At 40.6% G+C, this 13,700-nt stretch overlaps 1 protein-coding gene across 1 annotated transcript; it reads right to left on the reverse strand.

Moving 5' to 3' along the window:
* Nucleotides 1-247: 247 nt before the first annotated feature.
* styxl1 (serine/threonine/tyrosine interacting-like 1) lies at nucleotides 248-6,418 on the reverse strand. Its single transcript, XM_034684083.1, has 8 exons — nucleotides 6,150-6,418; nucleotides 5,928-5,989; nucleotides 4,829-4,928; nucleotides 4,182-4,315; nucleotides 3,566-3,711; nucleotides 3,365-3,468; nucleotides 1,544-1,656; nucleotides 248-468 (listed from the first exon to the last, which is right to left on the reverse strand). The coding sequence occupies exons 1-8, from the start codon at nucleotides 6,250-6,252 to the stop codon at nucleotides 337-339; spliced, it is 894 nt and encodes a 297-aa protein (XP_034539974.1). The 5' UTR covers nucleotides 6,253-6,418; the 3' UTR covers nucleotides 248-336.
* Nucleotides 6,419-13,700: the final 7,282 nt, after the last annotated feature.

The raw sequence follows: 13,700 nt of genomic DNA on the forward strand, positions 1-13,700 counted from the left end.
TGCCAGGAAACATAAATTGTCTGACAAGCTGGCATGTGGCCTGTATTTTTAGAGCACACATTATGTAACCCCAAAGGACAAACTGTCATCTATGATATTGTTAGAAACTGGCTGACAGATATAGACCCACCTTAAACATAAGTTTGCTTCCTTAAAAAAAACACAAACATGTCAATCAATAAGTCCGGAAAAGTTTCCCAAATCAAGTCCAACACTGCAACATATAATAATGACAAAAGTAGAGCGCTCAGTTTGCTTTATCTTTATGTCACTGCTGACTTTATTGTGTGCAGAGTCAGAAATAAAAACTAGTCACACTGTTGTGGAAGCTGCTTGTTAAAGAAGAGCTTCAGAGGTTTTAGTCACTTTGGTTCCCCTGGTGTGAAGCTCCCAGTCAGACAGCTGTCGTATGAACCCCGTGTTGGGCCTCATGTTGGGTTTACATTTGAGCACGAACCTCCAAGCCTCCTGGATCGAAAATCCGCTTGAGGCTGGCTGCAGAAACACCGGAAACCACATAGATATGAATGGGAAAAAGACGATCTTTGCAGCATTAATAAACATGTTTACAGCCTGGTTCAAAAAACGGCTTGGCCCTACAACGCTAATCTCTCTAACGGCATACACTGTACGGGGGGTGAATTTTTTTCTAACGTGACGGTTAAGAAGATATTAAGATTATGAGTTTTGCCCAAATAAGGACATGACTGACGTGACTCCCGGTCGGGAACACACAGCCATTGGCTAAGAGACTCACACTACGTCACACTCTGCCTAGTTGAGTTCCGCATTACCAATATGGCTGCTGCCGTCGATTGGCTTCAAAACAGCTCTCAGGAACAGATGGGTGACGTCACGGATACTACGTCCATATTTTTTACAGTCTATGGCAAATACCCAACAAATACACAGCTTGTTTCTTGAATCAATGACAGAGACGTACAAATGACAACTTTTGACTTTAGATCTAGTTATTTAGCTCATATTCTAAATCAGGGTTTCCCAAACTTAACAAACCCCCAAAATAACAGTGCCAGAGATTGGTGTTTAAATGTTGCTCACAGCTGCATGCAAGAACTAATAGGCCAATCCAATAACCTACATATTTCCTTGTAATTTTAAAGGCAAGAAGCAGGATCATTTCCTCTGATCGTGTGGCAACAAAGAAAAGAAGAAAATTGATGATATTTCCTATTTGCATGGTTTTATCTAAAATTTAGGTACAATTTTGGTAGATATTTTTACAACAATGCATAAAATCCGTTATTTTAGATCATTCGAAATTTGTATTGTTTCTTAAGAAGTTATCTTGCGACCCTCATTCAGTGTCCCATGACCCCCCAGGGGGTCCCGACCCCCACTTTGGGAACCACTGTTATAAACAACAAAAGGTACTTTCTGACCAAGACTTGTTAAGTTGTTGAGACTGTATTCTTTTCTTTAACAAAAGCGTTCAACAGTTTAATTATTGCTACAGTCTCAAGATCACATTTAAAGTAGTAGGACTACATTGTATGTCACGTATTGCAGCCAAACCGCTGACCTCTAGTGTGTATTTGAGGTGGTGCATGAGAAATGCGATGGTCACAGCGCTGCAGCGGCTTCTGCCCTGCCTGGAAACTATCAGGACACGAGAGCCGATGTTGATGTGTGAATCTGAAATGACCATGAAGAAGGTTAGTTTAATAAACCATCGCTTCACTATTCAGGCAAGAAGCATGAACTACATTTATGAAACATTGAGCATTAAATGTATTCAAAGCACATTCACGCTTTCTTAAAAAAAGTGTTACTGTTACAGTTTATGTTCTTAAATGTACATACAATCTTTACATCAAATAAACCTTTTGTAGTACAAGTTATGCTATACGTATGTAATCATTTTAATGTTAAACCTACTGGGCAGCAGTGTGTTCTTAATAAGAAAACATGCATATATTACAATGTAATTTTTTGTTGTAATTATTTCTTGTTTGTTTTATATCCTGTTTTAGTGAGGCAAAATACTGTTTAACTGTCTGTTATTACAAATGATATGACAAATAAACTTCAGTTCAGCTTGAAGACTGTCAAGCAGTGTTGCCAACTCCTCAGTGAGGAAAGAAACTATTGGCTGTCCCAAAAGTCACTAGAAGTCGCTAAATGATGTCATCACTTAATTTGAATAATTGGAATTATAATCGACGCTGTAGGTGAGATGTGTTACATTGAGGGAGAGACAAAAATTGGTTACAAAGCACCCTAAATATGTTTATAACTACACTTAGGAGCCTACAGCAAATCAAAGTAAAACATAAAATTTTTCAACCCAGAACATTTTCAAGATGTTTATCGTATACAATCAACATTAACTATCTAAAGGGACCAAAAAGAGCCAGTAGGCGGGATCAGCCAGTGGTGTCTTCGTACATGTGTGATACATTTGCAGTCTGGATGCTGAGGGATGAACGCCTCCTGCTCTGAATGCAGCTGGGAGGGACTAACAGCAGCATCCACTGCTTGTTGAGCAGAGTAAGAACGACACATGCTTTTACGTCAGTCTCCAAAAGTCTCCATTAACACAGGAAAAGGCACTAGATTTGTTGCTAGGTGCGTTTTTGAAAAAGAGTCTCCAGAGGGGTCTGAAAGCTCGCTAAATTTAGCGACAAAGTTGCTAAGTTGGCAACACTGCTGTCAAGTAAAGGAAAAGGTTCAGCATTTAGAACAATTAGTAATAATAAAAATAAATTAATTAATTAATTAAAAGATAAATAAATAAATAAATAATAATAATAATAATAATAATAATAATAATAATAATAATAATAATAAATATTGTAGGCATCTTTTGGAGTACTCAAGGTCCCCTTACAAGGCATGGTTTAAAAAAGAACAAAGTAAAAATATGAGGTTTCTGTTATCAGAAATTATGTGTAAACTTTTACTCTATTATAGATCTAATTGCAGAAGTTGATCATACATATTTGGTACGCTGGAAAATAGTCATTAAAGTTAACAATAGATGTCGGAATTTTGTGCATAACATGCAGTTGATAGAAAATGACTTGCCTTTGCAACTAAAGCATATTAAATACATATAATTTTTAGCCTGAACTGTAATAATAATAATAATAATAATAATAATAATAATAATAATAATAATAATAATATTAATTATTGTTATTATTATTATTATTATTATTATTATATATTTTATTATTATTATTATTATTATTATTATATGCATGTATTTGTGATTTAAGGTAAAACAGAATCACAGTTGAATTGTTCTAAAATGTAAGTGCATTAAAATCCCAGATTATAGCATAATAGAGACTAAACATGTTTGAAAATGCTTCTGAAGTGACGTATCGGCCTGACTTACCAATGAAACTACAAATCTTTTCAAAGCTCGAGTACAAATCTGACACCCCTGAGTCTTCCACGGGGATGTTCAGGATGGTCTGGATCCCCTTTATGGATCTAGATCTGAAAGATTCCAAACGTAAGAACAGATTCAACAAAAACAACGCCTGACATTCAAAATCTTCTCAAATGAAGTCCCTGATATCCAGCCCTGACTTACTTCAGAGTGTCACTTTCTGAGATACTGATGACAGCGTTGATCTTCAGGTCTCTCAGGGTGCTGGAGTCCATGCTTTGATGCAGGTCACCCATGTACAGCAGTCCTGCTATGATCTCTACTGGATAAGTCTTAAGGTTCTCCAGTTCCTGAGATCATTAAGAAATATATCAAACTGTCATCAGCATAAATTTGACTCTAGTTTCCTTTTTAGGGGACTAAAGATACTCATAATAATTGTACTGCATAAGATGTCTGGTATACTGCATGACACTGTACCTGAAGTATTTTATGACAAAAAAACTCTATTTTTAAAAAAGTTGCACAGAGAAATTTCAATTATCACATTCTGAGTATTGGATTCAATACTAATATGGACTAATAAGCAGTATTTAATGCTTTCTTAATTATCATGAGCTATGTACTGTAACGTCCACATTTAAGCTTATATGTATGCAGTAAATAGTGTTTTCAATGGTGAACATCTTTCTAAAAAATGGAAGACCACGCCATCTTTCTTCCCGTCTCTAAACACCTTCACCTTTCTTCATGTTTGAGTCTCCTGGAGGTTTAGCTTCACAGATGTATAATGATTGTAGGTCAGGTGTTTTTGTCTTACCATGACTGTGTAGAGGATTTTATCAGTCCTTAGAAAGTTGTACATGGCTGAAAACCTCTGGAAGCCTCCTCTCACTATCTTGACTGGATGGAGGCTAGCTTTAGTAAACATCTGGGCACATTGGACTGCTCTGCCTGCAACCACAGGGACCAACAGACGTATAAAGTTCCTCAATATGTGGCTAAAATGCATATATGAAGGATTACACATGTTTTATTCTCCTCTTTTCATTCAATCAATCTTTACTTATAAAGCACCAAATCACAACAAACGTTATCTGCTGACTCTCTCCAAACAGAGCAGGTCTAGACCGTATCATATGTTCTATTATTAACAAAAACCCAACATCAAGACAGGATCAGATCCAGTCCCATCTTACAGACAGGACTCATTCTGATCTCATCTTAATCCACCATGAGCAGAGCACTTTGCAGCATTTAGCAAGTTACAGTGGCAAGGACAAACTTCCTTTAACAGGCAGAAACCTCCAGCAGGACCAGACTCATGTTAGACACACATCTGCTGAGGTCGTGTTGGAGAGAGAAATAGAGGGAGATTAAGAGAGAGAGAGAGAGCGCGATGACTTTTGTTTAGCAGATGGTTTAGCCTTTACTATTAAACATAAACATAAGCACTCCCTTTCTCACCTTGCTCCTCTAAACAGCTGGTGTTTCCATCATAGACCACCACATGCTGCATACTGTCCACCTCAATGGCTTCTGGGAGGAGAAATGAATCCTCAGAATCCTGGAGAGTCAGAAATGTTTATATTAAACACATGAAACAATCCTTGAAACTGAGGTATTAATTTGAATTTCACTCACTCTGTTTATTTATTTAGATTTAGAGGAGAAATTCTAACGTTTCCCCTCTCCAAGGATACTTTAATGAAGAACACAACACATAGCTAACATCTAATGATGAGTCCAAATCGACACAATGACTCAGAGATGACATGACAAGGAATCTTCACAGCATCATGCAAATAAAGTTCTCAACAAAGAGACCTTACATCCCCAATATAAAGATTGTAAATTGATAGATATTTCTCATTATCAAGCACATATGTCATCACATTCTATCAAAATACACTACCAGTCAAAAGTTTGGACACACCTTCTCATTCAATGGTTTTATTTATTGTAATTATTTTCAACATTGTAGAATAATACTGAAGACATAAAAACTATGAAATAATCTGGTTTTGCCATAATCTGGATTACAACAGTAGTCAAATAGGGCTATCCATTGTGTACTAACCCTACTTCTTAACAACACAACTGATGGTCTCAAACACACTAAGAAGGCAAGTCATTCTACAAAATGAACACTTGACAAGGCTCAAGTTAATTAGAAACCATTCCAGGAGACCACTTCATGAAGCAGACTGAGAGAATACCAAGAGTGTGCAAAGCTGTCATGAAGGAAAAAGGGGGCTACTTTACAGAATCTAAAATATAAAACATATTCTGCTTTGTTTAACACTTTTTTGTTCATTAAATAATTCTATATATGTTCTTTCATAGTTTTGATGTCTTTGGTATTAATCTACAGTGTTTCAAATAATTAAAATAAATACAAACCCTTGAATGAGAAGGTGTTTCCAAACTTTTGACTGGCAGTGTACATTTTTTACTTTTATGCTCACTTAAAAGTTGATGTTCTGTACTTTTTTTTGTACCCATCAGTTGGGATCTGACTAAACAGACATGAATCACAAAACTGCTAATTCAATAACATACGTACCACTTTGGCATTTCTAGCCGTCACTATGTGGCTCACTCTGTAATCTCGGACTTCCCGAGCATCTAGAAGAGACACGAGACAGGTGAGAGAGCTGCTGCTGGAAGTTAAATTAAATTATAATACAGGATAATAATGCAAATCTAACTCTAATCAATAGGTCACATATACTCAGGCAGTAACAGTCATTAATAACCACCATCACTGAACCCGGCCATCTCTCACCTATCAGACAGAGGTAGTTGATCTCTGCCAGCCTGGACACACAGCGGCTCTGGTTGAGGAGATTGTAGAGCTCCAGAGGCTCACACAGGATGACTTCAGCCATCACAGAGAGTGACAACAACAACAAACCATCAACTCAAACCAAACATGAGGATTAAATGGACCCTAATGTTTGCTGGATCTGCAGGGACCACATTATACTGTGGCTTCTTTAAGTCCAGAGAGCACCTGTTGATTGTATGGGCTCTGTTGCCAAGCAACGTAGCATGTTCCCTCATTGGTGGTTGGTGATGATGCAGGGTCTTAAAGTCACAGGTGATCATATCTGAAATGTCATTCACAAGTTTACCCACGTTTAAAGATACATTTCAGTTCAATTCATTTAAAGAGAGTTCAGTCATTTTAACAACTTCATCTTTCTTCTGATCTTTCCATTCTGTTCTGAATCTCCTGACTGGCAGAAAACATCAGGATGACAAAAATACAAAACTATTTTATTTGTTTTATCATTTACACAAACAAGAGAATAAGCTGTCTGCTGAACTTCTTGATTTCATAAAGACTGTTTTTTGTTTTGCCTAATTTAGACTGTTGAACACTATCACTGACCTCAGGTAACATCTTTGGTGAAAGGTTTACAGGCATTTGAAGCTTGTTCAGAAGAGGATCTCTTAGGGTGCATTTCGACCTAGAGTTCTAGGGGTCTTTTAGCCCCCAGAACTACTTTACCCGGAAATAAAAGGTCCCTGTGGTCCATTGTTCACTGTGTTTCCACTGAGGCCTGAAGTCCTGGGGAGATTATGCAAATCAGGCCAGTGATGTGTGCAGAAAAAAAGCAATTGTACTACACTGCCAGACCAGCAGAGGGCAGTAAGACAAAGATGAAGGCCATTCAACAAAGATGACACAATAGAAGCAGACAGACAGACAGGCAGGCACGGTTGTGTGTGACACAACAGTTAGTCTGTTAGCATGAAGGAGATTCAACTTGTGCCGTTTGTGATTGTGCTTCATTGCATTGCAGATGAATTCACTGTATCAACACTTAAAAGGGGACAAGCATGAGTAGAAAACCTGTTTCAATGTGGCTGTTAACTGGCCACTTTCAGCAGGATTCATCCCTCACAAAATTATTTAGATGATCATTAATAATTATCTGAAGAGGACATTTTGATATTTCAATAAAAGCTAAACGAGGATGGATTAACGTGGACTCGTTTCAACAACTGATGTAAACTCAAAAATCACTGACACATTTAGCTAAAGGTCTCCAGTTTACAGGGTCACTCTTCAGACTGTAACACCAGGAGCTGGCAGTGATGCATCCGTGGTAGGCTCAGAGAAGATGACTGTTAAAGAGTCATCAAATCCAATAGGTTATATGCACGCTCGCTTCCGTATTCTGACTCAGCCAACTCAGTTACTTCCGGTCAACGTATCGCAAAGTGGAAATTATGGCGTTTTTTAATCGATCGCTTCAAAACTTGCCAAAAATAACAGTTAACGATGTAAGTCGAGTTATTCATGATTCGAGCCACACTGGTAGAAGGCATCAGGTTATTATTATTATATTTATTTTATTATTGTTTTGAAATTATATGTGTATGTTATATGTTATATTTATGCTTTATGGTAGAGAACTTTTCATTTATGTATGTCTTGTCCTTTTAATAGGAGCAACTTGTATAGGGGAGTCAGTTCACCTCTTCCTGAACTTTCCACATTGAGGGTGGATGAAGTCTACCAAGGCCTTCCGAGTGATGTACTGTAGCTCCACTGATATCAACTATGGCTATAGCCACAAATGTACCTCTGGTTGACAGTGCATTTGGAAAAGTGCAAGAAGGAAGTGTGCTTTCATATCACTTGCCTACAAAGAAAATGCCTAAAACCTGTAAACATGCAGATGCCCCCTCTCCCCCACAGCTGCCGCTTAATGGTTACAGACTTGGACCCTCTACCTGTTCTTTTATGTGCACTGAGCATCAGCAGCTCCACTTGAAGTCCGTGGAAACATCCTTTCAGACTGCACAGAAAATTGAGAACAGTACCAAAGACCAGAGTTCTTGTGTGGAGTGGTACAAGTTGAGGCAATGCCATCCGTCACACCAGGGGTCAGAGCTCTGCTGAAAATCTGGCAAGAAGGCTTCTGAGACCTAGCCATCAGACTGTAGATATAAAAAGGGGGCTTGACCTTGATCCCCCAGCAGTAGAGGAGTACTGCAAACTAAGGGAGGTTAATCACTTTCCTACTGGGTTCCTCATCCACCCTGATGCACAGTGGATGGGAGCATCACCTGATGGTGTTGTGTATGACCCATAGAGGCAGCCAGTGTTTGGCTTGGTTGAAATTAAATGTCCAAATGTAGCCAGCTATGTGGACTGCCCTTATATAAAGATCAGTGAGGGCATATGTAACAGTGTAAATAAGTTGTTAAATTCTTGTGAAATTTGAGACACAACCACTGTTTTTCTATTTTGGTGATATTTTATTTTGAAAATCCCAGCAGACGTTAGCGCAGTTGTTAGTGCTAGGCATGATGTGATTTAGCGCAGTATTTGATATTTCTGCTGGAGGTATGTTGGACTCCTGTTCACATTTGTATCAGTATGTGTGTTTAATAGTGCATAAAAAGTGTTAAAACTACGATAATTCATCAGATATAGAGGTTCTGATAAGAAAGGTTTGCAGTTTGAGTTTTGTTTTAATACATAGTAACAAACTTAAAAATGGTGCTACTAGCTTTGACGTTATTAGCCGTTATCAGCTGTTAATGGGCTGTGATGTGAGCTGTAACGTGTACACTCCGGTGACTCTGTTTTAGATGGTGACACGGGAGTGGATTTTCACTCCTGTCCCATCCCACTACCGGTAAAATGACTCCGATTCTTATTCAGAATGACTCCCACTCCTGTACCGCTCCTTTTTTTCTTCTTTGAGTCTTAATGCAAAACATACCTCAACGAACAAAAGTGCATAAAGGCATTACCTTCACAATTCACATACTGTACCTGAGTCTTGGAAAACTATGACCCGAGCACTCATCTCATTTTAGGTGTACGCTCCACTTGTGATTTTTGTCTGCACTTCATTTTCACTTCACATCAGAAAACCAGTTTGTTTTTGTTTTTGTTTAAAAAAAAAGAAAAAAAAAAGAAGTTTGTTTTTGCATTATTTGCGGATGCAACACAGACATGCTCCTCTGCCTGCAGCACACTGATCAGCTGTTCAGGACTGTAGCTTCAAAGTCATAGAAATTCAACTAAACTTAATAATGAGGGATTCTGACCGTGCTGATGTCATGCCGATGTTTCGGTGGACACACATGGACACCTTCATGAGCCGGACTTTACAGAGGAAAAGGAGATTTAATGCACTGGAGGAAAAAGAGGAGAAACTTCAGAGCTAAATTGGAGAGCAGGAGAGATCCTGAGTTACCTGGTGGTGCAGGTGTTTAAACTGTGTGCTAATGTTTACAGTTTACACACAATGAACCGAGAAAACTACTTGCTGTCACAAGCGACACGGCCGATGCTGCCTTGTCCTTGTCCCCCACTGCTGACCAACCTGCTGCTGATGCTCCTTATCTGGCTGCCGCCACCAATCATCCATGGACACGGCTTGGGGCCTGACCCAAAACCGTGGTGAGCTCCACACCATCATCCTATCAGGAGCACTGGTCCCAGGTCGGTGGTCGTGGCTGAGGAGGGAGACGCTCCTGTCAGGCGTCTCCGCACTTCAATATCCAACTGGAGAACAAATTTAGCATCCTGGATTCTCTGGAGTTTCCTCCACTAGCTGCAGACACCCAGCTTCCAACCGGTCTGCCTACCAGTCTTTCCCGTGGATGCTTCAACTCACCAGTTCTGCCTCCTGTCAAACCTCTGCTCGCTGTGAACAGGACCCGCTGATCCTTGCCGCTCTTCACACCTGCGCCGCGGTGGGCTCCTGGCCGCCGCTCTGACTGCTCTGCTCAATCTATGAGACCTTCGCGGGTGGAAGACTCTCCGCTACCCCCTCCTCCACCTGCTACACTTATCATCGGAGACAACATCGTGAAGAATCTGAGGCATAAAACAAGTGCCACCTTTTGCTTTCCCGGAATTAAGGTGATCGACATGCTGGAAAAACTCCCTAGCATAATGGCGAAACAGCCTCTGGCCAGGGATGTTGTGGTACATGTCGGCTGTAATGACATCCCTAATCAGTCCTCAGAACTACTGAAGAAGGACTTTAACAAACTCTTGGACTCCATTGTTTCACACGGGAGAAGAGTGTTTATCAGCGGACCTATCCCTCCACATAACCGCATGGGCTGCTTCACTCGCACACTGAGCGTGCATACCTGGCTCAAATCTGCATGTGCCACACGCAATGTAGAGTTCATTGATAATTTTAATCTATTTTGGAAACGCCCGGCCCTTTTTCACCCAGATAGCATCCACCCCAATGGCCTAGGCTCGTGCACTCTAGCCGACAATATTTTTTACTTCATCTGGACCTCGTCCTCTCATTGACTGTCTGCATGCCCTTACATGGTCGTTTCCGGTCACCACTTTCGATTGTCTCCCTGCAATACAAACCCCAATAGCCCCTCCTCTTGGTTTGAGCGAGATCCATGCTCTCTCAGGGTTCCCACGCGTCCTGGAAAACCTGGAAAACCTGGAAAACAGTTGACCAGTTTTCCAGTACTGGAAAACACCTGGAAAATGGGAGAAAAGTAAAATGTCCTGGAAAATCACATATAGTCCTGGAAAATTATTCCAACATGGCTGCGTTTGACCTGACCCTATTCACAAAACACATCCCCGTTCATTGAAAGTTGAGTGCACGCTGTGCTGGAAAAGACAGCAACACTGCGCAACTTTTTTCACATCTTTTCTCCTTCACTTCAGAATCATGCCTTCACAGAAAACGGGGGTATATTGTTTATGTTTTACGGTACATTTGGCTCAATTACCGGACTCTAGCTCAGTTGTTCTCAAAGTGGGGTCCTGGGACTCCTGGGGGTCTGCGAACCATAGCGTGGGGGGTCCGTGAAATAATTTGAATACATTTCTAGTAAATCATAAAATTGTGCTGTGTCATTACAAAACAGCATATACACCATTGTTATGATACCATTTGGTGGCTCGAAGGGATACGTGAGTCTTGCTACTGTTAATTTTCTGAAAGCGTTTAAGATCAATTACTTGAAAAGTATAAATGCTGTCATGTTGAGTCCACAAGGAATGAAATGACCCTCTGTTTTAAAGTATACAAGTGGTATTTACTTGATTCAAATTTAAGTGTTATCTGTTTATCACTATGGTACAGGTCTGAAGTATTTACATTGATACGTTTTACAATACAAATAGTTCCAAGGGCAACTAAGAGTGCAAATGGTAGTAAGCATGTGCTTGAGTGATGGGAAGTCCGGCTCTTTTCAGAGAGCCGGCTCTTTTGACTCGGCCCCCAAAGAAGAGCCGGCTCTTTCGACTCCCGAACGGCTCTTAATTTAGGATCTTTTGTAGCCGTATATTTTACCTTAACTTTGCAAAAACTAATGGTTTGTGTTGAAAACCCTTTTACGTACAGTGTTTTTATGAGAAGACTTATAATTGCCCAATTGTGTGCATTTATTCTGTTACAAAATCATTCTCACCCTGATCCTAGGGTTATGATTAGGGTTAGGGTTGTGATAAGGGTTAGGGTTGTGATAAGGGTTAGGGTTATGATTAGGGTTAGGGTTGTGATTAGGGTTAGGGTTAGGGTTGTGATTAGGGTTAGGGTTATGATTAGGGTTAGGGTTATGGTTAGGGTTAGGGTTGGGGTTAGGATTAGGGTTAGGATTAGGGTTAGGATTGTGATTAGGTTTCGGGTTAGGATTAGGGTTAGGATTAGGGTTAGGATTGTGATTAGGTTTCGGGTTAGGATTAGGGTTAGGATTAGGGTTAGGATTAGGGTAAGGGTTAGGGTTAGGATTATGGTTATGATTAGGGTTAGGATTGTGATTAGGGTTAGGATTAGGGTTAGGATTAGGGTTAGGGTTAGGATTATGGTTAGGGTTAGGATTAGGGTTAGTTTTAGAACCAGAACTAAACTAAAGCATACAGAGCCAGAACCAAACTCATGCAAACAGAACCAGAATCAAACTCAACCAGAACCGAACCGAACCAGAACCGAACCTGACTTGAACCAGAACCAAACCAGAACCGAACCAGAACCAGAACCGAACCAGAACCGTACCAGAACTGAACCAGAACCGAACCAGAACCGAACCGGAACCGAACCGAACCATACAAGACACGAACCAAAGCCGAACCAGAACCGAACCAGAACGGTACCAGAACCGAACCAGAATCGAACCGGAACAGAACTGAACCAGAACCATACCAGAACCATACCAGAACCAAACCAGAACCGAACTCAAGCAAACTGAACCAAAACCAACTCAGGGGTTAGGGTTGTGTTTAGGGTTAGGGTTAGGGTTGTGATTAGGGTTAGGGTTGTGATTAGGGTTAGGAAATATGATTAGGGTTAGGGTTAGGGTTATGATTAGGGTTAGGGTTAGGGTTGTGATTAGGGTTAGGGTTGTGTTTAGGGTTAGGGTTAGGGTTAGGATTAGGGTTAGGGTTAGGATTAGGGTTAGGGTTAGGGTTAGGGTTATGATTGTGATTAGGGTTAGGGTTAGATTTAGAACCAGAACTAAACTAAATCATACAAAGCCAGAACCAAACTCATGCAAACAGAACCAGAATCAAACCAGAACCGAACCAGAAACGAACCAGAACCGTACCAGAACTGAACCAGAACTGAACCGAACCAGAACCGAACCAGAACCGAACCTGACTTGAACCAGAACCGAACCAGAGCCGAACCAGAACCGAACCAGAACTGAACACGAACCGAACCGGAACCGAACCGAACCAGAACATACCAAAACCGAACCAGAACCCAACCAGAACCGAACCAGAACCGAACCATACCAGAACCGAACTGAACCAGAACCATACCAGAACCGAACCAGAACCGAACCAGAACCGAACCAGAACCGAACCAGAACCGAACTCAAGCAAACTGAACCAAAACCAGAACCAAACTCAAGCAAACAGAACCAGAATCATCTCAGGTAAACAGAAACAGAACCAACTCAAGCAAGCATAACCAGAACCAAACTCGAGCAAACTGAACCAGAACCAGAACCAAACTCAAGCAAACAGAACCGGAACCAAACTCAAGCAAACATTATTAATGTCCTCAGGTTGGCATTGAGAAAAATCAGATGCCTCAGCTTGGATGGGCTGATCCGATTTCTCCTCTCAGTGAGTATTTGCCCGGTCTTCAAGAAGACTCTCTCTGAAGGAACAGATGAAGCCAGGATACACTGCCTCCCCTCCATCACCTGTATCCTATATCCTCACATATGATTGGCCGCATGGCCGCCATGCTGACCAATCAAAACAAAGTTCTGCTGTGAGCAGAGCTGGGGCTGAGCACTGTGAGAGCTAAGCAGCGAAAGGAAAAAACTGGGAGCCGGCTCTCTCTTGATGCGAGCCGACATATATCAC

This window comes from Notolabrus celidotus, chromosome 5 (assembly GCF_009762535.1).
Source record: "Notolabrus celidotus isolate fNotCel1 chromosome 5, fNotCel1.pri, whole genome shotgun sequence".
Classification (NCBI taxonomy): Eukaryota; Metazoa; Chordata; class Actinopteri; order Labriformes; family Labridae; genus Notolabrus; species Notolabrus celidotus.

Coding starts and splice junctions, on each gene's coding strand:
- styxl1 (XM_034684083.1), bottom strand. CDS start 6,252: ATGGCTGAAGTCATCCTGTGTGAGCCTCTGGAGCTCTACAATCTCCTC. Junction 4,316..4,828: donor CAGCTGTTTAGAGGAGCAAG/GTGAGAAAGGGA, acceptor CTGTGGTTGCAG/GCAGAGCAGTCCAATGTGCC. Junction 3,712..4,181: donor AAATCCTCTACACAGTCATG/GTAAGACAAAAA, acceptor TAATGATCTCAG/GAACTGGAGAACCTTAAGAC.